Source organism: Solea senegalensis, linkage group LG1, assembly GCF_019176455.1.
Source record: "Solea senegalensis isolate Sse05_10M linkage group LG1, IFAPA_SoseM_1, whole genome shotgun sequence".
Classification (NCBI taxonomy): domain Eukaryota; kingdom Metazoa; phylum Chordata; class Actinopteri; order Pleuronectiformes; family Soleidae; genus Solea; species Solea senegalensis.
Genome location: NC_058021.1, coordinates 9,252,001 through 9,277,945, shown reverse-complemented (window position 1 = coordinate 9,277,945; position 25,945 = coordinate 9,252,001). Strand labels below are relative to the sequence as shown.

General features: G+C 39.8%; 3 protein-coding genes across 3 annotated transcripts; 2 read left to right on the top strand and 1 right to left on the bottom strand.

Moving 5' to 3' along the window:
* Positions 1–2,456: 2,456 nt before the first annotated feature.
* Positions 2,457–4,997, bottom strand: rps28 (ribosomal protein S28). Its single transcript, XM_044036779.1, has 4 exons — positions 4,912–4,997; positions 4,608–4,655; positions 3,235–3,357; positions 2,457–2,580 (listed from the first exon to the last, which is right to left on the bottom strand). Exons 1-3 carry the CDS (start codon positions 4,948–4,950, stop codon positions 3,235–3,237), a joined length of 210 nt encoding a protein of 69 aa, XP_043892714.1. The 5' UTR covers positions 4,951–4,997; the 3' UTR covers positions 2,457–2,580.
* A 1,031-nt stretch (positions 4,998–6,028) lies between these two features.
* On the top strand, positions 6,029–10,043 carry si:rp71-39b20.4 (potassium voltage-gated channel subfamily V member 2). Its single transcript, XM_044036755.1, has 4 exons — positions 6,029–6,833; positions 6,943–7,576; positions 7,913–8,038; positions 9,239–10,043. The coding sequence occupies exons 1-4, from the start codon at positions 6,295–6,297 to the stop codon at positions 9,530–9,532; spliced, it is 1,593 nt and encodes a 530-aa protein (XP_043892690.1). The 5' UTR covers positions 6,029–6,294; the 3' UTR covers positions 9,533–10,043.
* An 81-nt stretch (positions 10,044–10,124) lies between these two features.
* insl3 (insulin-like 3 (Leydig cell)) lies at positions 10,125–13,120 on the top strand. Its single transcript, XM_044036765.1, has 2 exons — positions 10,125–12,596; positions 12,757–13,120. The coding sequence occupies exons 1-2, from the start codon at positions 12,404–12,406 to the stop codon at positions 12,957–12,959; spliced, it is 396 nt and encodes a 131-aa protein (XP_043892700.1). The 5' UTR covers positions 10,125–12,403; the 3' UTR covers positions 12,960–13,120.
* The last annotated feature ends 12,825 nt before the right edge of the window (positions 13,121–25,945 follow it).

Below are 25,945 nucleotides of genomic sequence, written 5' to 3'. Positions count from 1 at the left end.
ACACGACCTCCCTGCTGCACATCCTGTTAACCAGCACGGAACACGCAAAGCCCAAAGCTCTCCTGCCAAGTTCCTCTAGCTCCAGAGAGCCTCTTTACAACAAGATTGGTCTTTGGTATGAACTCATTTGTCACAGGAATTATAAACTGCACGGCATCTAAATCAGGGTTCCTCAATCCTGGTCCTCGAGACCCACTGCCCTGCCCCGGTCCAACACACCTGATTCTCATAAATGGGTCGTTATGGGGCTTCTGCAGTGCTCGCTGATGAGCTGAGTGAATCAGGTGTGTTGGAGCAGGACATGCGGGACATGCAGGGCAGTGGGTCTCCAGGAAAAGATCGAAATATTCATGTTCAAAAGTGAATTTGTTTGTTAGACCGAATATATATTAAAAAATAGTTCTGGTGTTTTTGTAAAAGCCAATCAGGTAGTAAGAATATATTTCAGCCCATACACCAGGTTGTGATTGGTGGTTGCAAAAACAACTCAGTTTAAATGGAACGTGCAGGTCCTCGTGCAGGTGATGTCAACATAATGGATGGATGGATGATTGGTTTTTACCTGCTCCTGGTCTCTCTCTCTCTTCTTTCTCTACCTCCCCCTCCTCTCCTCTCTCCCTCATTTTTCTTTTCACCCCAACCAGTCGAGGCAGATGTCTGCACATCTTTGAGTCTGCTTCTGTCTGAGATTTCTTCCTGTGAAAGGGTACTATTGTAAAGGCTTTTGCCTTATACTATGTACCTTGCCTTGAGATAATGTATGTTGTGAGTTGGCACTATATAAATACAGTATAATATCAAACAAGAGTTTGCTATATACATCTTTGCTTCTCAGAGCTCAGTGGCTATAACTCTGATCACTATTTGACCCCTTTTTACTGAGCTGAAACGCATGGGTATGTGATATTTAATGCCTTAAGGCCTTTTAACTTCAACACCAATAGTGTGTGCCTTGACTTGGATTTCCCTTTATTGTTGCCATTTACGTAATATACATAGATCGTGACAAAGGAACACACTGTCAGCACTATCCATCCATTTTCTACCCCTTTATCCTCCGCATGAGGGTTATTTGGGAGTTAGAGCCAATCCCAGCTGACTCAGGGTGAAAGGTAGAATACACACCAGACAAAGCTGATCTATTTTTGAACTGTACAAGTAAGTTTGAAATACAGTGATCAGGCGTCTAAGAACATTGTTTCAGGATTTAAATGTGGGTCAGTGTTAGCTGCTTTGTGAGTTCAGGTGAAGTCGAGCACTATAATCCTGTATGAACTCTGGGATGGTTTCATAACTTGTAGCCCATACGGTGTGATTATGACTAAACAAATGTGGTGTTTTTTTGGGACGTAGCCACACATTTTACATCGGCAGAGTAATAATAATAACAACAGGAGCTACATTCATACATTCCTTCATCACATGGACGTGCCCACAGTTGGTGTTTTCAACAAGCTGTGTGCCTTTGTGGCATGCAGACGATCAGGGAGTGGCCTTGGGGTGGAAGGAGAGGGGGAAGAGAGGGAGACATTGTAAAAAAACAACTGTCAGATAAAAATGTTTAAATATACTGTTTATCAGCTACACAGATAACAGCAAGCTTCAACAAGAACAGATACTTAAGTGTTAGGATCTGCAGTGGACTCATTCCCAATCATTAACACCTAAAGTGAATTAGATAAGGCTTCTGAACACTCTTTTTCTTTAGTCAGCTAGGTTATTCAAATCCAACTTCTGTAACTGAACTTCTGTGTAATTTGTTTGTATGCAAAATATATAGTTGGACCACTTTTTTAGCACCTGTACAGGGATTTATTTTAAAAATACTAACTGGGTAACACTGTGTTAAATCGATCTTTAAATTGAACTAAGTGATACTACCATCTGCTGGACAGTACATAAAATGCACATGCTTATTTTGGGGTAAAGAAATTCAGTTGATAGTCCTTAATTAAAACTTAACCTCTAAGTAAAGCGTACTATGACATCAAGTGAGCCTGGACATCTTAGCAGACTAGGCCACTACCAGCTCATCTTTGTGACTTTGCCAGTTTAAAAATAATCCACTCTAGTTTCATTGGGCACAGAAATTGGGGCCTATTAATAATACTAGGAATGTTTACAGGAAAGCTATAAAACAAACATGAATGTGGTAACTGATACTTTTACAGGAGCATTAATGTTGATTTCTTCTTTTTCCAGGTATAACAGCATATGATTCTGGATTGCAGTTCCACTAAAAATATACATGTATGTAGCTACACAAACTCAAATCTAATCTGAGGTCTACTTCACTCCCTAGATAGAATATTACAAATCTGTAGAAATATGGCTCATCTACCACAACCTCTGACAGGAAAACAGAATGACCATCCATTTAAAGACAACACAGACTGTTGTTAAGTCAAGAAATACCTCAAATGGTACTAGACTATAAAATAAACAAGACATTTTGCTTTCATCTCAATAACCAAATTTATTTCAAAACAATGAGAATGTGAGGGATGTCCGCCGTTGAGAGGGAAAGTGATGCCATCTTCTCCACAGCACTGGGCTGGCACCTCACAGCTTCAGCGGGAACTGTCAAGACAAGGTTAGGTCAGTCCATGTCAGAACTAACAATATCTAGCATTAACAATGAAGTCATGTTTCCAAATGTTCAATGCAAACAGGAAGCAGAATGGAATCTAGCAATTGACTGTAAAGTATAATTTAATACTGTGAATCTTTGCATCTACAGAACTGTACACTGACGTTTGTCATGGGCACCGTCACATTTCAACTAGTTGTGTGGAGCGTTAACAGTGGTTTGAATATGATGGACATTTGTTTAAATTTAAATGTTACACACTAAAGTTTTAAATTAGCGGTAAGCTAAAGTATATTTGGATAAATATGAAGCCCTGGACAACATACAGTGGAGTTTGAACCCCTGGCAATAATCACATCTTGTGAAGCTCTGCTGATGATGTAGACATTTTGACAAAGGTCATTATTCAAATACTAAAAAGGCTGTGATGCATTCCGCTTCATTTTTATACATGATTAATTCCAAAGGAACTACTTAACCAAGTCAAAAGGTGATCACATTTACTACAGTGTTGAACCATGTAACCATTTGCTGTATGAAGTGTGAAAATGTGCAGAAGAGCACACAGCTACATTCTCAAATTGCAGCTTGCAATTTTCCGATTAAAAAGGTCTTGAACGACCAATAAGAACCCATCTCCTCACCTATCGCAGCCTCCTAGCTTCTCTTTCAGACTCCAGGAGTGTCAGGACATCTCCTTCTCTGACTGGGCCCTTCACGTTCCTGATGATGGAGCGATTGCTATCATCCATGAACTCAACGCGGACCTGCAGACACACACAAACTACTTTATCACGGTAAACACAACAATTTTAAAAATGACACAAGATTGTTGACTTATGTACCGATTAAGCAAAAACTTAACTTGTACTGTTGAGACTCTGGACAAAATTTAGATTTAATTTAAGTTTATGACAATCATTTTACATAGAAGACTCAACAACCTCAAACCTACTACATTTACCACGGCAGAACTAGTGTGTTTATACACTGTGCAACAACAATGAGGGCATTTGATTGACAACGTTAGTTTAAGTCAGAATGAAATGTTAATGAAACCCTGAGGGGATGACATCTGGATTTGTGCATTTGTCACTTCAGTAATGTTCTGGTATACTTATATAACCTCAATAGTCATTTGTTCCTTCTGGTGTCACGTTGTTGAATGCAAAGCCAACTTCACTTGAAGTGTTGTGATTATGAGTTCTGTGCAATACATTTATGGGCACTATTTATTGAATTTATTTATGCATTTGTGTGGTGGTTTTGGGCATTTAAAACTATCCTTTTAACCTGGACAGTTTTTATTCCCTGTATTCATAGTTATTTATTTTTTGAATCATTTTTAGCCCAGTACAGGCCCACATCGTTGCACCTTACATTGTGTCTTTGGGTTGAACAATTGAAATTTTATCAAAAATCGCAACAGTCTGCAGCAATTTTTTAAATTGCAGGAGGCACAACAGCCAAAATGTATGAAAAAGTAATATTTTAGATTAAATATTGTCCAGACTTGTACATATCATATAATATAGACTGAAGAAAACATCTTTGTTTCTCACAATAAATCTGTATGTATCAAAAAAGCTATTTCAAGATCTGGGTAAAAACATTAAAGGACAGTTAAAAACATGGAATATAATTGTATAGGGGCTAGGACAAAGATTTCACAGGTTAACAAAAATATATATACATATAATATACTTGCTGAGCGTCATTTGCCACTTAAATTAAAGCAAATGACATGGAACAAAAATGACCAAATCGAGATTTTACTTCAGTTTACCTTTCAATGTATGTACCCCAATTTTCCTTTTTAATTACATGGTTTAATGTGTTGGCTTTTACTTTGCGCACAGTAGACGCACGTTAACTATACCATGTGCATTTAGGACATTCACAAATAATCGGACTATATCAGATATATCAATAAAAGTATTAATAGCAGAACAGCAACGTTAAACAAACAAAACGTTACATGAATGAATGTTCACTATCTGATAGCATGCTAGCATACCTGTGTACATTGTCCCTGGGAACCAGTTCTTCCGAGCACCTTAGTGACCTGGGAAAAAAAGAAGTTAAATTAACATTTTCATATTTGAACATAAATGTTCGTGGCTAACACACACGTTCGCGGTCGATGTGAATCGGGCAGGCCTCCATGTTTGACTCACACGGGCTGAGCTGCCGGACGCTAATCGTCGCTTAAATGTTCATGTATCTTCAAAGTTTTGACATCGTTTGAGACATGAGTAGTTCATTAAACCGTCTGTATGTCGGGTTCCGTTTATTAACTCAATATTAAGACATTTTCTTACTCTGGCGAGCTTGATCGGCTGCACGCGGCTGGCGTCCATGTTGTCAGATTAGACCGGAAAGGACGTCACGTGGTGCAGCGGCGGAGTATATCCTCTTCGTTATTTTAAATTTTTTACAAATTTGAAACCTTTCTTAAATAATAAATATATTATAGCGATTCAAATCTCCCAAAAAAATGTTGATATTATTTACAAAAAACCCCCCACAAACATCTAAAAAATATTTAATTTGATGTTTTATATCCTACTTCCGTTTCCTTTAGACTGGGAAATACCAATGACACAGTCACTGGGGAACGCAACGTGGACCATACCACTTTATTTCTCCTTCCTTTGTCTCTTCTTTGTATTTGTGTTTAACATTTAAACCCAATTTAGCTAAATTCAACCTTATCATTATAAGTAAAACACCCAGATGTTTACGTAGGATAAACCCCACATTATACATGCAAAAACAAATGCTTTGTGCCATATATTAATTTCTTACAATGACTAACATGTCTATAGTCCATTCATCATTGGCTCAAGTATACACTTTTACTTTTACACATTTACTGGGATACTTACAACAAACCACAGAGTCCATCTACCTACCTATAATTTTAATAAACTAGAAAATAGAAAAGAAAATACAGTAGGCTGCACTGTACGGAAGTATAAGCATGCTTTCCTCTTCAACCAATGATCAAATACTTATCCTCTTTTATGAATATTTATTTTTGCAACAGTCAGATTTCATATGCTGCTTGTTTTCATAAAACACTTCAGTGAATTCACTTTTAACCCTCTAACATTAATGATTATGCAAGTAAGAGTAAAAGATACAGTAAGATCATTATTATGCATATAGAGTGAACAGGAAAAAAGAATTAAAATAAATATGACATTTCATTGATTCAAAAAGCAAAGCAATGCTCTACTTTTCTGTGGCGGTGCAGATGAACCATCACTGTGACTTGCGTGTATAATCTGCCTGCACCATTAGTATGAACTTCCTGTGAGAAATCTCTTGACAGCCTTTTGGCATTACCGTATAGCCATCACACCACTCCACCGCCTTTCCTCCTCTCAGAACTCAAAGCCTTAAATCACAGCACTAATCCTCGTTGAACAGTATTTTTAACTTGCGTTTGGACAGAAAGGACAGCAATAGGATTAGAGAGACAGTGAAGAGGCTGAATCCCTAACACATGCAGTTGATCGTCTTGTATGCTGTGAGGAAAGCACGGGAGCTCTTCCTGAATATATCTTTCAACTTGAAAGCTGAATTTTCATAGGATATCATCTTGCTTGAATGGGGATCTTGTGGAATATTGTTGTTTGATTTGACCTGAACTTGTACCGGACCTGTGCTCTTGGTTTGCGCTCTTTGGAAGTGTCACAATGGCGTCTGTAAGGCCAAAGATGAAAATGCTGAAAAAGCGGCGATCCAGTCTATTTGCATCCATAAAGCGGGAAGTTAGTTTTTCACAAAGCATCGAAGAGCAGGAATGTGAATTCCCTTTTTCCCAAGACAGCTCAGTGAAACCATGGACATCTATGGACAACCTCGATGCTCTTGATGAGGAAAAAGAAGAAAAACAAAATCAGAGCAAAACTTTACCGAACCCGAGGCTCTCAAACATTGTCACCATCAACGTGGGTGGACGGGTGTTTCGCATCCCGAAAAAATTGATTCTGCGATACCCAAAAACCAGGATTGGTGTCCTTGCCCTCTGTAGTGATCCAGTCAAGCGCCTGACACTCTGCGATGACTACAATGTTCTGAACAACGAGTTCTTTTTTGACAGGGACCCTATGTTTTTCCATTACATTTTCCACTTTTACTGCAGCAATGTCCTGTGGGTGATGGATAGTCTTTGCCCTGTCAACTTTGAAGAAGAGATGTCATTCTGGGGTCTGAATCTAAAGGATAGTCCAAGGTGTGCTGCAGATTCCTGATAAACTATAGTCTGTTTCTTTTGTGTATCTTGCTCTGTTACTGTATTTCAATCATGATACTGATAAGTTCTCTTCTCTTCATCTGCTCAGGTGCTGCCGCATTTCGTATGAGGAGAAACTGGATGACATCAGAGATCAGCTGAAGGTCAACCAGGAGCTGATTGATGAGATTAAACCTCACAAGGATGAAGATGCATACGAAAGTATGTTTCTTGGAGACTTTCGGAAGGCCCTCTGGGACTTGATGGAGAATCCCTACTCGTCATTGGCAGCCAAAGCCTTTGCGGTGTTCTCCAGTCTCTTTGTGCTCATCTCTATTGTTGCCATGACACTAAACACAGTTAGGGAACTCAGGGAGTACAAACTTGCCGGCAAAACCTACATGGAGTGGGTAGAGATTGGCTCCATCCTTTTCTTTACGTCGGAGTACTTTTTGCGGTTAATGACCACATCCAATATAAAACATTTTGTGAAGAGTGCCCTCAACTTTGTTGACATAGTGGCTGTAATGCCCTACTTCATCCAGATCATTTTTGAGACATTTGTTATAGATGCAGAGAACATGAGCGCACAGGAAGATTTGAAGGCCATGGCAAGAGTCAGCAAAGTCAGCAAGGTGCTTAAGGTTGTCAAGCTGATGCGCATTTTCCGTATCCTGAAACTTGCACGTCATTCCACTGGCATGAGGGCATTTGGCTTCACCATACGCCAGTGCTCTGAGCAGGTACGGACGAACACTGAACAAGAAAAATACAAAAATATACTTGCGGACATGTGCAAACCATTGAAACACACATTCATTCTTAATATTAACACTTAACACTGTCATTCAGCGTAATTCCACTTTTAGTCTATATCTGTAAGATGTACTATGAATAAATAACATCTCACATTTTATGAAGTTGATATGCTACCATATCACAAGATAAAGTGAAGGAAATTAATAAAATAATTATAACTTTCTTTCTTTCTTTCTTTCTTTCTTTCTTTCTTTCTTTCTTTCTTTCTTTCTTTCTTTCTTTCTGTCTTTCTTTCTTTCTTTCTTTCTTTCTTTCTTCAGGTATGCTGCCTGTTTCTTTTCATTGCCATGGGCATCTTCACCTTCTCTGCTCTGATGCATTCTGTGGAGGTGGATCAGCCTGGGACACCGTTCAGCAGCATACCAGATGCCTGGTGGTGGGCTGCGGTGAGTATGATACTCTAAAATGAAATCTAAAATATGTCAGTTCAAGGTTTTTCAATTCTTATATAGTTATAATGTGAATATGAAAGGTCTATGTAAGTAAAACTGTGATTGGCCCATGTCAGCATTTACTGAAATAGATTCTTCCGGCTCAATTAACATGGTTACAGACATTACTAAGCTCTTCTTCTTGACTGTGACTGCAGGGTGTGTATTAGCATGATCAAGCGGTGTGGTGCACTTTGGTGTCTAAGATTTGAGCTGTGTGCCCAGTCAGACTAACACAAGTGCATAAGGCACAAGAATCATGACCGGTGTTATTTTATGAAGCAACGCACTGATGATAAGAGTATTTGCTTGTAAACTTGTTTCTTAATCTTTGCGTCTCAGTGAGTAGTTTACTAAACTGAAACTTACATCAGAAAAGTCTTATCCCCACTAAGATAAAACATATTTTAGTCTGCTCACATCTTCAACACATAAGAAGTCAGAGTAAGCACTATCTAATCATTTTCCTTTTTAGAATATAACCTACAGAACATTTATTGAATATTTGCTCTTAGGTTGTTGCTCACAAAGAGACAGACAGACAAATGCCAGCAAAAGTGCCAATTTAATTAATTGTCCTGATTGTCACATTAAGAATTTAGTCCTGTCTTCCCTGATTGTCTGCCCCGCCCTAATGTGTTTCACCTGTGTCTTGTTTGTCACACCTGTGTTTGATTGTCCCTGCCTCCCCAGTGTCTGCGTTGGGTCATTTGCTTTGTGTGTTTGGTTTGCTCTAGTTTTTACATGTTCCTGCTTCATGTTCTGTCGCTTTATGTTTTACTCTTTACATTTTGCTTCATTAAGGCCTCCCTCTGTTTATTTGACACCGGTCTAGTGCGGATAATGTACATCAGCCCGTTTCTCTGTATTTCTTTTACTCTCATTTGAGGACGTTGTTTTTTTCATCTATGCGATGGCAGCTGTCAACCTATGTGTCTAATCCTCTATAATGCGTTGAAATGCGTCTCACTCCTGGCCAGTGATTGCATTTGAGCCATTGGAAGTGTTGCAGTGCGTGTGAATGTTATTTAATGAACACAAAAAGAAAATACATTTCAAGTATTTGATTTTCATAGAAGCCATGGCCAAAGAACACATTGAAATGCAGTGAGATCATGCATGTAAAAAAAGCTCATTACTCTCTTCTTTCTGCAGGTGAGCATCTCTACTGTAGGTTATGGAGATGTCATCCCTGTCTCATATCTCGGCCGCTGTGTAGCGTTTGGCTGCATCTCATTTGGCATCATCCTCAATGGCATGCCCATCTCCATTCTGTTCAACAAGTTCTCTGACTACTACGCGAAACTGAAGGAACAGGAATACACCTATTCAAACACGGAGCGCACCTTCCAGCTCAAGAAACGTCTGAGGCTTAAGTTTGACAACTGCTTTGAGCCGCAGCCAGGTGACTCGGAGGATGAGCTACACTATCGGCCCAGTGGAAGGTAAACAATCTACGGGAGTGAAGATTGAGAGAAGCTACAGCGTTGGAAACTTGCTTACCCTAACTGGCCTTATCGCCCATCGATCCCCAAGTGTGAGACCTCATCTGCCTCCAAGTCTGTGAGATGAGAAACAGTCTAAGTGGGGTAACTAGAGGCAGCAGCAAGTTGAGATCATCTGTAAGCCTCTGCTTTTATAGTAGTTGCTGTTCACATGCAGTCTATGGTGACTCTATCAAATGGAAAAGATGCTCCCACTGGACAGCTTGTCACCCGTTTCTAGGAATAGCAACTTGCTGAATAAACTGAAATCTATATATTATTTGAGGTCACCTAGTTATATAAATAGTAAACTATGTTACACTAATCACCTTGAAATGGTGGGATGCTTGTCAAATATAATCTTTATTGAAAGGACCTTTTTTGGACATAATATGCACTTGTGTATTTAAATTTTCACAACACTCAGTGTAACTTTGATGGAGCTTTTAATGAAGGAAATATAAATATACAAGCTGTAGGAGCCATGTCTCATTTTTATTTGTGAGAGTTTGTATTTTATTTCTTATGTCTTGTCTGAGGCTGACTCCGGCCCTGGGGTCATGCTGGGTTTTTGCTGTCATTTTACTCAGGTGTTGAAAGGGGCAACAGTTTTCTACTGTGCTCCGGTTTAAGTTTTGTTTAATGGAAATGGAGAAATAGGCGGACATTGGAAGAAAATAAATCGATATTTCAGACACCAAGGGAGAACCTGGTCGGGATTTATACCTGAATGCACGGAAAAACAAGACCTACCAGCAAACAAAACAATTCTTATTATTATTATTATTATTATTAGTATTATTCTTATAAACAAAACCAACTGAAAAAACTGGAAACAGAATGGAAACCGTATCTCTGATTTCATTGTGTCTTCAAATATATATTTCTCAATCCCATTGTTTAGGTAGTGTTTCCCCTTTGACATCTTCAGATGAGTCAGTGGAGCTGGTGGAGGATGCGTCAGCCTCCAGGGAGGTACTCTTTATCTTCATGGGCTGTGTCGGTGTCTGAATCCGACATTACAGTATCGTGCTACATGGGCTCGGGATTGGACTCCATCCCAGCTCACAGTTTTTGGTTCCCAGAACGTTACCTTTTGGTTGTGGGAACGTTGGTTCCCTGAAGGTTAGTTCGTTTTTGGTTCGGTTCCCAGAACATTTCCTTTCTACAACCTTTATACAACCTTTACAGAACGTTCTATTTTGGTTCCCCGAATGTTCAGAATGATGTGACTACTTGTAAAGCAGTTGTTTTCAGTGTAACTGAATCAAATTACTAGAATCAATTAATTAAAGATATTTGTTCAGTACTTCCTCCGTTTGACACAAATCAAGTTTGATGATGCTGGGAAAGGGCCGGTGATTCCTTTATTTGAGATGCTGGAGTGCTTTGATGTGGTCCTTTGAGCTTTTGGTACTTTGAACATTGCCATAAATATTACACATGATAGGAGAATGAAAAAGGTGCCACTTAAAAGCTACTTGTGCTGTTTACGCATTTGGTTATACGGTAAATACAACGTTCAAGCTGCAGACATGGGAATATAGTACCAGTTCCCTTTATCAGAAAAAGCAGGTATTTGAGGAGATTGTATACTTTATGTTTGTGCAGGATCAAAAATATTGATTTAAATGGATTGAAATCAGCACATTTCTGTGCGTAGGGCCTTTAAAGTCAGTATTTTAGGTCACATTGTTTACAATAAAATAGGTGGGGGCGCTTGTTTTCATGCAGCTATAGACCAGCCGTTATGATGCTCAGGCACAACTTGTTACTTTATTTAAAGAGGTTATCCTCCTATAGCCCTGCAGTTTTTATGCTCAGTGTTTCAATTCAGCAGTAGCTCTGGGCGTAGAAAAGTATGTTTTTATTACATCTGAATCTGACTTTGAATTTGAATGTTTCTGTCGGCCGAGAGGGGCAAACGCAAATGTTTTAAGACTTGATGGTGTTTTGGGACTTGCCAGTGTTTTGGGACTTGCTGGAGTTTTGAAAAAAAAAACAGTGAAGTGACAGAAACGAGATAGTTTCACCTCTACACCGTGCACTCAGCAGCAGCTGGAGGCAATAAAGCAAACAGCACTGGCCACTGATATCGTCATCAGAGGTCATAATGTCAACAATAGCCAGAAGTACATTTAGGACATTAAAATGCCACCTTTCATGTTTTTCATCCTCACTGGAAATATAAAACCATCATATCTGGCTGCTAATGTAACTGTGATGTGTGACCTGGGGTGAGAAGGAACGTGTGAATAGCTGCGTCAGAATCCTTGACATCTTGTTTTGCCGGTCGCACTCTGTTCTATTAACTCCCATCCCTCAAGATGTGTCGAGATAAAGTGTAAACGTGACTCACATTCAAGGAAAATAATATGAAATATGACATTTTGACAATCTTTTAAGTGAAAAAAAATGATTCACACAAAACAGGATTTGATTAAATAAAGCACAGAAACCACAATATGGTTTGTAAACACAAGGATTATTTGCACCCAAGAGCTTGACATCCATCTTGATTTGAAGGACCAAACTCCGACTTCTGCTGGGTTCCAGCGTCATCCTTGAGGAGACATCACACCACTGTCAGCTCTGGATCAGGACATGCTTTTCCCTCACCAAGGCCGAATACATTACGAAGAACCTGTGGCCTCAGCATTTGTAAAAATTGCCACCGTGGGTAACACACATTGACTATATAAACGCTCTCTGCAGCTCACCTCAAGTCATCACACATCCTTGTTGCTCTCCACACACCCAAAGCTAAGCTCTCCTGCAGCCACCCGTTGAGTTTCTGCCTCTGCTGACCTGCTGAGGACCAGTGACACATCACACCATGCTTGCTGCTAAGTGTTTGGCGTCTCTGATGGTGGTGCTCGTGGCTGCAGCGAGTGTGGTCCACGCACAGGAGAGGATTAAGATGTGCGGGAGGGAGCTGATACGTGTGGCCGTCTCAACCTGTGGGAACTCACGTCTACGGAGAAGCATCGCCGATGGAGAGCTTGGCCAACATCAGCTCACTCATTACTGTAAGTGTATTTGATCTTCCTTTTCCTCAACATCTTTTAAAATCCATGATTTTAAATTCATTTCAACATGCAAAACTATATTTCTTTCCCTTTGCTGTTTGGGTCAAACTCTTTCTTATCTTGGTTATCTCTGCATATATCCCCTTTTTCTTTTGCACAGGGGGCCATGATGCCTCCACAGAGGAGCACTTGACTACAGAGACAGCCCACATCCCTCTAGAGTCTGACAGGGAGAAAGACACCCTGTTCTTGGCTCCTCACTGGTACCCACTGTCTTCTCGGGTCCGTCGAGCACCTGGAAGAATATCTGACATTTGCTGTGAGAAGGGCTGCAGCGTGAAAGAGCTGATACAGTTCTGCTAGACTTAGATTCAGATTAGAATGAGTGTGCTATTTGTCCCAGTCATGTTGCATTCAGGTTAACACTGCACATCATTTTAGGTATTTATAATAAATTATTTCTGTATCATTTTCGTTTTATGACAAAGTGAAATGATTATTTATTTTGTACTATCTTTATTGTAGATGGCAATAAAGCTTTTGATGCTTATGTATTGAATCTTATTCATTTGTCATCTGTGATGTTGTGATCAAAGTTGCACTTAGTAACTACAACAACATGATCAAGATCAGTTTTGAGTATTTCTGAATGTTTAGATTTACGCTTTGCCACGGTTAACTTATATATTCTCACAGTTTAGTTATAGGTAACATTAGGTTATTTGTCTGTGCAAATAAGACAAAAAAAACAAAAAACAAAACGTTACCTCTTAGTAACGCTGTGGTTTTATTTTATTATTCATTTTAATAATTATTGCTATTAATGACTGAATCAAACTAAATGATGTAAATGTGCATTTTTAATGTTTAAGGAACAAGTTCTCACAAATACTGTATTTAACATACACAAAAGTTCATGTTGTATGAGTTAATATTTACATATACAATATTGATGGCAGATTAAATACGGAGAGGAAAAAAAAGAGAAGTACGTATTTAATTAAATTAATATATCTTCCTCAAATCGAACAAACAGCTCTTTACAATGGACACACTTATAATAATGTAACTGTGTGAGGGCAGTTTTCAGAATTGCTGCTATGTTTTATAACAGCCATAAATTGGATTGAGGTCATTGGCTGAGAATTGCCAGCTCTGAAATAATCTCTGTAACTCTCCCTGTTCGTCACACTGATGGTTGTATAATAATTGTGTCAGTGGATAATCAAATGTGAGGCTGATTATCTGCCACTCCATGCTGCAGCCGTCTTAAATGACTCCTAATGGGAAACACAATTAGTCTACAGTGGCTGATTGGTTAATTGGTTTTATTTGGAGAGGGATGGATTGTTTTGTGCCAACAACTGTTTTTTTGTGTGTGTAATTAGTTTGGTTTGATGTGTTATCCTTCACAAGATAAATATTACATTTAGATAATGCTGAAAGCAGATAATTGTGTTTAGGAAGTTTTTAAAAACAGATTCTGAGACAGTGTGTGTTTGGTCAGTCACACCCATTTTGTCACTTTTTTTTTTCCTCATGTACAGACAGACAGACACAGACACTTCATGCAGTGACTCATCCTAACCAGCAGAGGGTGACAAATATCTGGTTTGAAGTGATGTACGTAATGCTCTGGTGTGCCCCTCTTCCAGTCGTCAGTAGTGCAGAGCTGGTTCGTTCTGCCAGCACAGGGAACTTTCTTTTGAATTTCAGCTTCACCGAAACATGCGCAGTCACTTCTGTCACATTCCCTGCCGTGATGATCTGCCTCTCAAATCTAATAAGTGTGAAATGCTCAATCACCTCAAGTGGTCCTTTATGTCCCCATGATCAGAAGTGAAATTTTGAGGACTCTTCCAGACATCAGCCCATCATTTTTCAATCTAACAGGAGATGACAAGACAAGGTCTCTTTGATGGGCTTCTCCATGAAAAAAACAAAACAAAACAAACCAAACATGTGGTGATAAAGTGGCTTGCATTGTTGCCTTACAGCAAGAAGGTCACTGGTTTGGATCCCAGTTCGACCAAGGGTCTTTCAGTGTGGAGTTTGCTCAGGGTTCTCCGGCTTCCTTCCACAGACCAAATACATGCAGGATGGTGAATGGTTTAATTAAGACACTCTAAATTGACTCTACGAGTGAATGTGAGAGTGAAGGGTTGTTCGTCTCTGTATATTGGCCTTGCAGTGGACTGGCAACCTGTTCAGGGTGTAACCTGCCTTTTGCCTGATGTGGTAGAAGATGGATGGATGGATTGATGGATATATGAATGTAAAAATTAGCCTTTACTTCATATCATTGCAATAAATAACATGTTTAATTGAAAAAACTTAATTAGCACTGACCATGCACTGGACATGACAAAAAAAGAGACCAAGCCCAAACACATTTAATACTATACTACATAACCTACATGAACATTTTCACATTCCAATGTTGGACATTCACCCTGTGACCAAGTTTCACGTTGTTAGTTTCAGCTGAGTTGCCTTCAGCTATCTCCTCAAGATTTTTATTGTAAGTCGCTTTGGATAAAAGCATCTGCTAAAGGACATGTAATGTAATGTAATGTAATGTAATGGATGACTAAGAGCATTCAAAAGTCTTTAGACATTTATGTCCTCTGTGTGGCTGCTTTTGTGTCCTTAGGTGAACTTTGAAGTGTCCTTAGATTTCTTTCTTCACAGTGTGTATGGCACACTGTCCAGTGAAAGAATAGAGGCACATGCAGCAAACACCACACATACAAGTACACACAAGTAATGACTCACACTGAGGAAACAAAAGCATTATCCCTAACCTTAACCTATCCATAACCAGTTAATACCAATCCCTGACCTTAACCTAACCACAATTCAAATCTATGCCCTAAACTTAATCAGTCCAGTTCTTCAGAAATGAGGTTTTGCCTCATTAGGACCATGAGACATCCCCCAAAACACACACACACACACCTGCACATATTATAACCTTGGGGCCAGTGTGAGGTGGTGAAGCTGAACTAATGGAGCTGAGTTGGTGGAGAGCAGTGCAGCAGCAGCAGCAGCAGCAGCCGCTAATAACCCGACTGCAGGCATGTTTTTTGCATTTACAGAGCTCAAAGCAGCAGCGCTGAGAAACTATATTTAAAGGTTCTTATGCAGAAACGTATTCATATTATTTTGTGAGTTGTTTCATTTTGGATGAGTCCATATAATATATATTCTGAAAATATGTTAAAACCACATGTATGTATTCCATTGAGTTCCATTTAACGTAAACTGTGTAATTAAATATATTGGAATTAATTAAGTTAAAGTTATGAATGGGAGTCAGTGTTAGTCCTTAAAAGGATAGCTACGCAAACCTGTGTGTGTGTGTGTGTGTGTGTGTGTGTCAGTATGAAAAATCGAGGAGGAGAAAAACGAGACAGGGGGAAGACAGGCAGAGACAGCAGTGGGCAGACCCAGAAAAACGATTACTCCAGCTGCTATTTCACAGCTGCTCCCAATTGCTCCATTGCCTCTCTTTCTCTCCGTCCATCACTCCCTCCATCTCATCCCTCCACACATTCAAGTGTGACTGGGCTGTTTGTAGCGCACACTTTAAATATGCTGCTGTGGACATGTAGGGGAGGACTCTATTTGAGGCGACGGCACAAACAGTGAAGAATAAGGAATCACTGGTTTGTCACAAGTCGAGTGAACAAAAACAATATGCAAGTTACATGTCATGTTTGTGTAGCAGACACTCATAGCATAGACACAACACATTCTCTAGTCCCATACCCTAACCTTTACCATCACAACTAAATTCCTAACCCTAAGCCAAAGCCATTTTAAGGCTTGACAGAACAGGCTTGTACATGTGTCTTTGATTCACTGCTTTGTTTTCACTATCAGCGCTCGCTCCCTTCATTCTGCTGTATAGTATTAGTCTCTCACAGTATGTTTGTGTGTGATTTTGGCAAATGTGAATAATAAATAATATGCTTTGTTATTTTTCAGTTTCCTGTGACCTTTGCTGTTTTACTGCACTGCTATTATTTTAATGAATAAAAGTTTGCAGTTGCAGACCTGTGAAGCAGTTTTGGAGGCTGATGATAATTCTGGGCTTAGGGAGGAAAAATTGCCTTGGTCAGTCAGCACACACACACACACACACACACACACACACACACACACACATGCACATGCACACTTGCACGCCTCAGTTTTCCTGTCACTGTTATCAGCTGGGTCCATCTCAGTGAGGAACTGCTGTTAAAACATGAGCAGTGAATTCAATACACTTCACCTCATCACGGCTAAGCTCCTTGTGTGTGTGTGTGTGTGTGTGAGTGACTCAGTGAAACACTTAAGCCCAAAGGAGCAGAACAGTATCTAAGCACATTGAGGGAGTGTTTTAAGAAATTGAAAAGCTTCTTCTCTGTCACTTCCAGTAAGCAGATCCATTAATGAACAAAGATGCTAAATATTTCAGGGTCCATCCCCAAATCATTTCACTGTTCACATTTTGCACAATAACATCACACTTTCTTGTATTATTATTATTGTTGTTGTTATTATTATTATTATTATGATATCTTAGAATTCACATATATTATACATTCAAACGTTGTACAACATGAGTCATTTAAGATGTGACAGGCAATGACATATTTAGCAGCTACAACAGCTGCTGAGTCTCTACATTAATACGTTTCATCAAAACAACACGGTCTTTCTGCATGGAGTTTGTGTGTTCTCCCCATGTGTGTGTTGCTTCTGGTCTGCGTTCTCCAGTTTCCTCCCACAGTCCCAAAACATGCAGATTTGGGGATTAGGCAAACTAGACACTCTAGATTGACCGTAAGTGTGAGTATGAGAGTGAATCATTGTTTGTCTCTATGTGGCCCCCTGCGACCCTCATGTGGAGGATAAATCATTAGACGATGAATGAATGAATGAATGAATGAAAACAACACAGCCACATCAGTCACAAAATAGGTTGGTTGTAGCTGGGTTTGTTTGTGGTTAAACCGGTACACAGAGATATCAGAGGTATAAAAAATAAATACATGCCATAGAGCTATTTGGTCAGTAAAGATTAGAGTCTATGCAAAAGCTCAACACAACTTTAATTAATCAAATTTAATGATTACAGAAATTTAAATGAAGCAGAATTTTGGCCCAAATGTGTCATTTGTCCTATGACATATGCTTATGTCCCAATGCATGGACTGCATCCTGCGATTCCCTCATCCTTGGTCTTTTAAAACACTTAAAACATGGCTGCCACAGTGAACACTTCAGAAAAGTCTGAAGTCAGTCTGACCATGACGTAAAGTGACAAACATGTATTTTATAGGGGTAATTTAATTAGGTGAACCTTTTGTTCAGTGGTGAAAATCTGCTGGTTCAAGTCACATTTTCACTGAGACCAAACATGACTGCTTGTGCAGGTTCTAAATGCAGGGTGCCAGCAGGGGGCGCACACAGCTCAGGCAGCACAAACAGCTCACGCTATACTGACAACGTGTCAGTACTTTATACAACCAAACTTCATAAAACAAACCCTGAACTATCACTTTAGGCATGGCTGAAACACCACCCACCCTCTCCAACCACAACCACCACCTCATGTACCCTCCCTCCTCTCCACCTGCCCCCTCATTCCTCTGTGTGGGTGGAAATTCTCTTCTTTCCCACTCCATCCATCTCTCTTCCTCTCTTTTGCTCCAGCTGACCTGCCATGCATAATTAAGTTTGGAGTGTATGTACACCCTCCTGCCATCCCCGCCTGTCCATTTTTTTTATCCTCCACCATTTCTCTCCACATCATTCTGTCTTTCTTTCTCACTCTCTAGTGAATTTTAAAACCTTGAAAACCTCTGTTTTATTTTTCAGTACTTTGATTTAGATGTTTGGGTATTATATGGACTTTAATTTTTCCGATTTGTTTTTTTTTTTTTTTTTCCCCCCTCATAGTTACTGGTGTTTTTTTGGTCAATTTCCTGTTTTATTTTGATACTTCCTGTTTTGTTAAGATACTCACATCCTGTTACGTGTCACTTCGTGGTCTTTGTCTGCTTCGCTTTTGTGATTACCGGCCCCACCCTAATTAGTTTCACCTGTGTCAAATCGCTGTCAGGGTGTTTGTTAGCTTCCGTTGTAACATGGTTCTGGATGTTTGTATTTATTTATTTTTTTTTACTTTACTTTGTTCTTGGATTATTTTGGCTTGAGACTGTTTATTTTACATGCACGTACCCTGAGTTTTCATACATCACAACAACGACAGGTAAGAGTGACCCAGACTTCTTAATTTTTTTCCTTTCCTCACCTGCTGCTCTCCTTAGGTCTACACTGGGGCCGAGTGCCAGGCCTGTCTTGTTAAGTGATAATGTTAAAATGCTAAATCACACCACCACAGCCACCGTCTCCCTTCCTCCCTGCCTCATTCTGTAAAGGCTCTCTGGTTTCACTGTGAGCTGTCATCCTATCCAGTTGTGCTCATCAATACACAATGCAGGAGCTCCATCAGCCAGTGTATTTCTCCTCCAGTGTTAGACGAGGTGATGTTTGGGGCCTGCCCAACACCGTGTTAATGAGTTTGAAGTATCAGACTTCCTTCTTTCCTTCAGTTTCATGTCTTTTTCATTTATTCAGCGAGGTAAAACACAGGGGTCAAATTCAGGGTCTGATCAGTTTCACTCCCACATTCTGACTCCCAAATGAAGCAGAACACATCGACTCCAAATGTGAGACCCTCTCAGGTTATCTGTCCGTCTTTGTGAATATGAACATTTGTAACTCCAAGCAAATTGTTACCGATTTAAGACAGGTTTTCATCAAAGTGTACAATCTTGAGCTGATAATTGGATTGTATCACATGATGAGGGTTTAATTTAACACTAAATATACTGACATTTTTTAATAATAATATTTGGTGGTATGAACAGTTTAAGGCAGGGACACATTACAATAATGCAAAGGCTGCAAAGATCAAGAGATTATGCATTATATTATTCAGTGGTTAATTAATTAATTAATTATTTGCTCATTAGGATAGGATAAGATACTCATTCTAACCTACCACATTTAAATCAGGAGACACTAGTAAATGAAAATGAATTTATTACAGATTGAGTAAAATAGTGTGCTGATATAATGTTTTAAAGTGTCTTTGGTGCTCGGACACAAAGGGGGAGATATCCGAGCCGAGGTCATCTGCCTCTGAGCAGTGACTAAACCCCGGTGGTGATGGCGGCTGGTGACCTGATGAGACTGATTGATTAGGGACAAAGAATAATGAATCAGATAAGAAAGCAATGGATCTTAGTGGGTATGGGGAGGTAGAGCTGGGTACACGTGACCGCAGAGTGAGCTAAGAACATATTTAAAAAGACGTCGACGAGATGAATGGCTTACAGGTTAGATGCACAGATTACAGTTGATGAACAGCTGATTGCAGTGCTGACACCCTAGGAAATGACGACCAGAAAGTGACAGATTACACGCTCAAGAGGAGATGAGAGCTGGAAGTATGAGAATGAGATGGTTATGTTTAAAGCATGCAACAAAGGGTTAGAAGTTAAATGTCTTTCTGGCTGAACCTATGCTTGACCTTAATACTACTCAAATGAGAAACTACGTTGGCCCTCAGGAAGCATTGAGAAAAATTGAAATCTTCCCTAGAACTAGTGTTTTGTTCATTTAGGGAGCGACTGTACAAATGTGGTGGTAAATCATGACAATCTGTGACAGAGGACTCAGATCAGGGTTCATTTCCTAATTTCAGGTGATAATTTATGAATGAAAACATAATTATACAGTATCATATTCAAGCATGGAGTTGGCATGTTCTCCTCGTATGTGCATGGGTGACCTCCCACAGTCCAAAAACATGCATATTAGGCAAACTGGACGCTCTAAAATGACAGTAGGTGTGAGTCTGAGATTGGATTGTTGTCTCTATGTGATGGACTAGCGACCTGTCCAGGGTGTGACCCTTCATGTCGGGAGGTGATAAAGAGGAAGAGGGAGTGAGTGAGTATTATATTCAACTCATCTTCATAGATTCACCTTGAATCTTGTTAGTGTTTGACAGTGGGTGTGTCTGCCATGGCTGATTATGTAGTAAGATTTGCTAACACTGGTAAAGTGATGCTGATGTGAAGTCCACCATTTTTGGGTGCACTTTTGACTGCAAAAATCATCACATATAGAAAGATGGACCTTGTCAAAAAGCTCTGTTTGAGCTAAACACATAAACATGATTTGATTGGGTAGCACCTGTGTTGATTTATTTGCATGACATGTTTTGATCGGCTGCTACGTATAAAGTTGAGCGTTTCTCAACTTTCAAGCCTTTCAGTTGACGCCACCACCTCAGCCTCTGCTCTGACACTGCAGCATTTTGTGGGCTTGGTGTGTTTTCGGTGCTAGCAGGAGTTTTGCTTTTTAGGTTAACTTGTCAAAATGTACTGAAAAAATGTTGATATACATTATTACTCAGAAGTGAAGCTGTTCCAAGTGGCGTCATCACATTTGATCTCAGGTTTAATGTAACCCTAGGAAACGATGGGTGAGTAGATTGTTGGCGCATCCTGTTTTGTCACTATTACACACGGTTGTCCGTCTTATTAGTTAATGCATTTTCCATTAGCTACTGTACCACTGACCCACTGGTGGCCCTGTCACCAGCTTTACAGCTTTACAGGATTTAGGCTGGTAATGTACCTGGCTTCTCAGCCATAGCACTGTTAGGATAGGATATCAGTGATTCATTACATAGACATGATGAACTAAGTATATACTGTAGACTTGTTTGGCAAAGACCCAGTCACATCACTCTGAGGCAATTTACACACACAAAAGATAAATCTGTCCCCCTAACATAAAACAAATGTACGAACATTTAACTGTTAACTTCACTGCGCTGGAGTCTGTCCAGAGAAAACCTTTACTGGAGATTGGATAAGTTGTATTCATTATAACATGCATCGTGTAGCACAGAGAGGCAGTTCCTGTGTCAGAGATTTCCATTGCAGCCACTCTTGAATATAATCCAAGACCATCTGTTTTCTAGATCCTCCCATATGCTAATTAGGTATGGCCATCTTTTCTATTTAAATTGTCTGTCATGGACTGAATTTAGTTTATATTAAAACCAACTAGTGCTTGAACCTCCTTCCTGTGAACTAACAAAACCTTTTAGATTTCTTATTGGAGTTGAAATTATATTAAGATTTTGTTTCTAGGCATCACTTTATAAACAAAGGACTGATGTGATGTAACAAACATTCTTGCAATTGTTTTGTAAATATGTAATCGCATCTCTTATAACATCTGAAAACTTAAATCTATTAAATTCAATTGTGTTGTAGAGGTAGTAAATTAATATGATAAAAAGGTCAATTAATTTGAGATTTACAGAGACCATCTATAGCACTCTTCAGATTTTAGATAGTTTTTTTTATATATGCTGTATAATTTTTGCACATACTTCCAGCCCAGCACATGCATGGACTCTTATTTCTTATTCATGCATACATATGTAAAATCTCTGCTACAGCTACTCTGCCCTCCTTCAGAAATGCCACTAAAAAAAAACGTAAGCCTTGAAATCCCCCGTTTAAAGCTGTGGCTTTGCAATGCAGTTCATCACTGCTCATGATGAAGAACCAACTGCTGTAAAATCCAGTTGGAGCTTTATGACTGTAGATGGAGAGTAATGTCTCTCTCCGTCATCCCTCTCTTTCTTCTGTTGTGTCCATACAAATATGGACACACACTTGCACATGGCCTTCTGTCATACTCTGGATCACATGACGTCCACCCACAATAATGCAGGATCCCGATCACCACTGCAGTGGAGTCTTTCAACATCCTTGGTTTGGTCTCAGTGGGCAGCGCTGCACTGCTGAGTGTGCAGCCTCGCCTGCCTTGGTGGGGGGAGGCCTCCTCTGTCGAGGTATTATCTGCTCCCATCTAATATTCATCAACCACTGGGAGATTGGCGAGGACGAGTCAATTTGATGAGGTGCTCACTGTTGTTCTGAACACACAAGCATGCGCTGTGTGTGATGACGCATTAAAGTATAAACACTGCACACATGGAACTCATATGTAACTCTAATAAATGACATACATGTTTACAAATGTAAAGATGAAGCCAACATTTAAAAGATACAGCTTTAAATGTTTGTTTTATTTTAAATGCAAATGCAGTTCATTTATTTAGTGAATGAATGGCAATTTGAAAAAGATGAGCATAGAGCATGTTTGTGTGTGAGGGAGTATGGCCTGTGATGATGATGATGATGATGGGTCATGTAACAACATGTGTGCAACTTGTTCTCATGTAAGTTACGCACATGACAACATGGCCACTTAACTATTTACAGAACCACAAACACACACTCACTTTTTTCTCTTATTATCCAGCAATATGAAGGGTAATGTCACAGAGAACGTGGGATGAACTGAAATGTGTGTGTGAAATGCTGGAACACTGTGGTCATCTAAACTCATAAATGTTCATGCAAACACCAACAATAATCATTTATATTAATCTTATCAAATAAGTCGAATGATAACATCTGTTTCCGTGAACTCTATGCATATGTTTGTGTCCACGAATGAGTGACAAATACCAAGATTTAACTGTGGAATTTCTCCCCACTACACAACAACGCACAGTTGCATCACTCTCCTCCGTCTCCTTGCTGTCACCTTCTCCTTTACTTCTCCTTCTTTTTGGCATCCATCACTGTCCATGGCAATGGACTGCAAAACAAATTTCTATCACTATACATTACAGGTTAAGAAAAGGAGCTGGGAATGTGTTATATATGCCAAGTTTGATTTTTATGTAGTGTCTATGGGCTCGTCCATCATTGCTCTGCCAGGCTCTCTCGTCCACTGGGCTTCTGACGAGATGTTGTCTTGGCACCGCTATCAATCACCCTGCACTCGCCTGAGCCCCGTGCCCAATGTGCAGGAGGGGGCATGTGTTGAAGCTGCAGGACTCCTTTCCTCCTTTCAACCACTCAGTCCCCACCCCACCTCTCCTGTGCTTCCATGTCTGTGTTGCCAACACTCACACTGCACTTAGAGCATGTGTTTCAGAGCCTTATTTGTCCCTGCGTGACCGCTGTGGGACTGTGGAGTTCTGTGTGCTTCACGTCACCTGCAGGAAACATAAGAAAACACAAGGTGTTTGCCTTCATATGAAATATGCTGTATGTAGCGTCATGTAAAGTGACAGTCCATTATGTTATATGGTATTTAAAACTGTTGTGTGTCACACAATGCTGATTAAGCATGTCTCCACATGAGTTTGAAGCAATTTGATTTATGTCAAAACAGATGGAGACAACAGTAACATTGTGCTAATAATGGGAGACAGCTCTAAACAGGTTGAAGTATGAAAACACAAAAATGTTGAAGTTTTTCATCACTTTGATGCGATGAACACTTCTTGTCCCCACCTGCCCCTGCACTGCCACTGTTTACACACCAATGCTCCCTCATTCAGGTTTGACAGTAGACTACACAGAAGCAAAATAATAAAACTCACACACTGTAGCTGCCCTCCACTATTCAGGACAATTTCTCTGCCATTTTCTTGCTATCTGGCTGTTTCTGCTTCCAGATTTCAGTTGTAATGTTAAGTTCATTAGTATGAGAGAACACATGCTCACTTCTGCCAGAATCAATTCAAAATGTTTGACTTGACTGTGCACAAACACACCCTTTAAAGTTAAAATGGTTAGGCACAGTGCTTGATTTTGTGGTTTCCTGGCTTGGTGCGGTTTCAGGTACAATCTCCCACTCTGATGCCATAATGTGTTCTCCCTCTACATTTTTATATATGACATATAGGGTTAAAGATGCTGATGCGTATCCTCTGCATGGCTGCTCAGGCTACCACTAGTCTAATTCTTTTTTTCTCAAAGTCAGGAGGATTATGATTTGAAGCATACTCCTTTGCCCTTCACACTCCACGGTGAAAGTCAACAACCTATCAGAGCATGGGGGTAGGGGTGGCTCGAGGGGGATATTGGGGAGAGGGGGTGAAGTTAGAGAAGCTTTAATTAGGCCAGATCACCTCCACTCTCCACCAGCGCCACCACCAACCCCAGTCCCTCCACTGTTCCCTTAAATCCCATCCAGTTAATGTTCTGTGAAATCATATCCGGCTCCCTTGAGAAGAGTAAGAAATCAGAACAATAATGTGACACATTTTTAAGAGAGACAGCACCTTGGGGACTGTTAGTGGCACATGTTGTAGGTTGATGGATAGCAAGCACATCTGGCTGGCCAGTTACCAGCAGACAGCAGAACACTCAAAACACAGCAGTCAGCAATTCAGTCAACTAGAAACACTTAGTTAGCTGATGTAATTTAATGTCAAATGGCAGCAGCTCCAGTCGTCCTGTGTCCTTGAAATTAAAACTTTGCCAACATAAAACAAGGGAGGCCACGCTCAGACTTTTAATACGGTATGTTAAAATGAGATTATTTTTGATGAGATAATCCTTTATTAGTGTTTACAATATTAAGGCAGCACAGATAGTGTAAAAGAAAGAATGGTAAATGGTGAGCATGAATTCTAAACACCCTGATGTATAAAAATATAGAAATATTAGAAATAATAAAATGAGCATATTGATTTTCTGTTGGATATTGAATGTATATGGAACTGAACTAAAGTTATATAGATTTAGTTTAGACACATAAGTCAACATACAGATAGGGAAATAAACATATTGCAGTTTAATCTAAGGCTCGTCGTTGGTAATTCCATACGGATTTTTAGCATTCTTAGTTTTCTCCATTCTCCATTTCTCCACAGCAAAAACTCTCAACCACTCAATTTTGACATTACACATAGTTACTGCATTTTGCCTGTGTCTGTGACGACAACTGACCAAAACATTTCAAATTAAGTGTGTTACTACAATTGTTCTTTTTACCCCAGCTCCATTTGGAAATAACCCAGACTTACTCAAGCCAAGCAGTCTAACTCTAAACCTTTAACATGTTATAAAGGTTTGTGTTATCTAGTAAAGTATTGTTGTTTCTGGGTGTGGCTGACACTTTCCTTTCTTAAAGCAAAGGCAAAGAGGCAATGGCAGTGTGCAGCCAAATGGAGCCAGAGTTCAATATGTCTGCCAGACATGCAGACAGACATGAGAGAGAAAGCGTCTGTCAGAGACGAGAGAGAAAAGCTGGACCATCACATGAGAAATGACCATGAATACACAGACTGGACAAACAGCTGGTCAGATGGAAACGGACAGGCGAGTTGACAGACTAATGAATAAGAGGACACGTGAGCAGACAGGGTGGAGGAAATCCAGACGTCTACGTAGAGT

Coding starts and splice junctions, on each gene's coding strand:
- rps28 (XM_044036779.1), bottom strand. CDS start 4,950: ATGGACGCCAGCCGCGTGCAGCCGATCAAGCTCGCCAGA. Junction 4,656..4,911: donor AGCCGATCAAGCTCGCCAGA/GTAAGAAAATGT, acceptor TTTTTTTCCCAG/GTCACTAAGGTGCTCGGAAG. Junction 3,358..4,607: donor CCCAGGGACAATGTACACAG/GTATGCTAGCAT, acceptor GTGTGTCTGCAG/GTCCGCGTTGAGTTCATGGA.
- insl3 (XM_044036765.1), top strand. CDS start 12,404: ATGCTTGCTGCTAAGTGTTTGGCGTCTCTGATGGTGGTGCTCGTGGCT. Junction 12,597..12,756: donor ACATCAGCTCACTCATTACT/GTAAGTGTATTT, acceptor TCTTTTGCACAG/GGGGCCATGATGCCTCCACA.
- si:rp71-39b20.4 (XM_044036755.1), top strand. CDS start 6,295: ATGGCGTCTGTAAGGCCAAAGATGAAAATGCTGAAAAAGCGGCGATCC. Junction 7,577..7,912: donor TACGCCAGTGCTCTGAGCAG/GTACGGACGAAC, acceptor TTCTTTCTTCAG/GTATGCTGCCTGTTTCTTTT. Junction 8,039..9,238: donor ATGCCTGGTGGTGGGCTGCG/GTGAGTATGATA, acceptor TTCTTTCTGCAG/GTGAGCATCTCTACTGTAGG.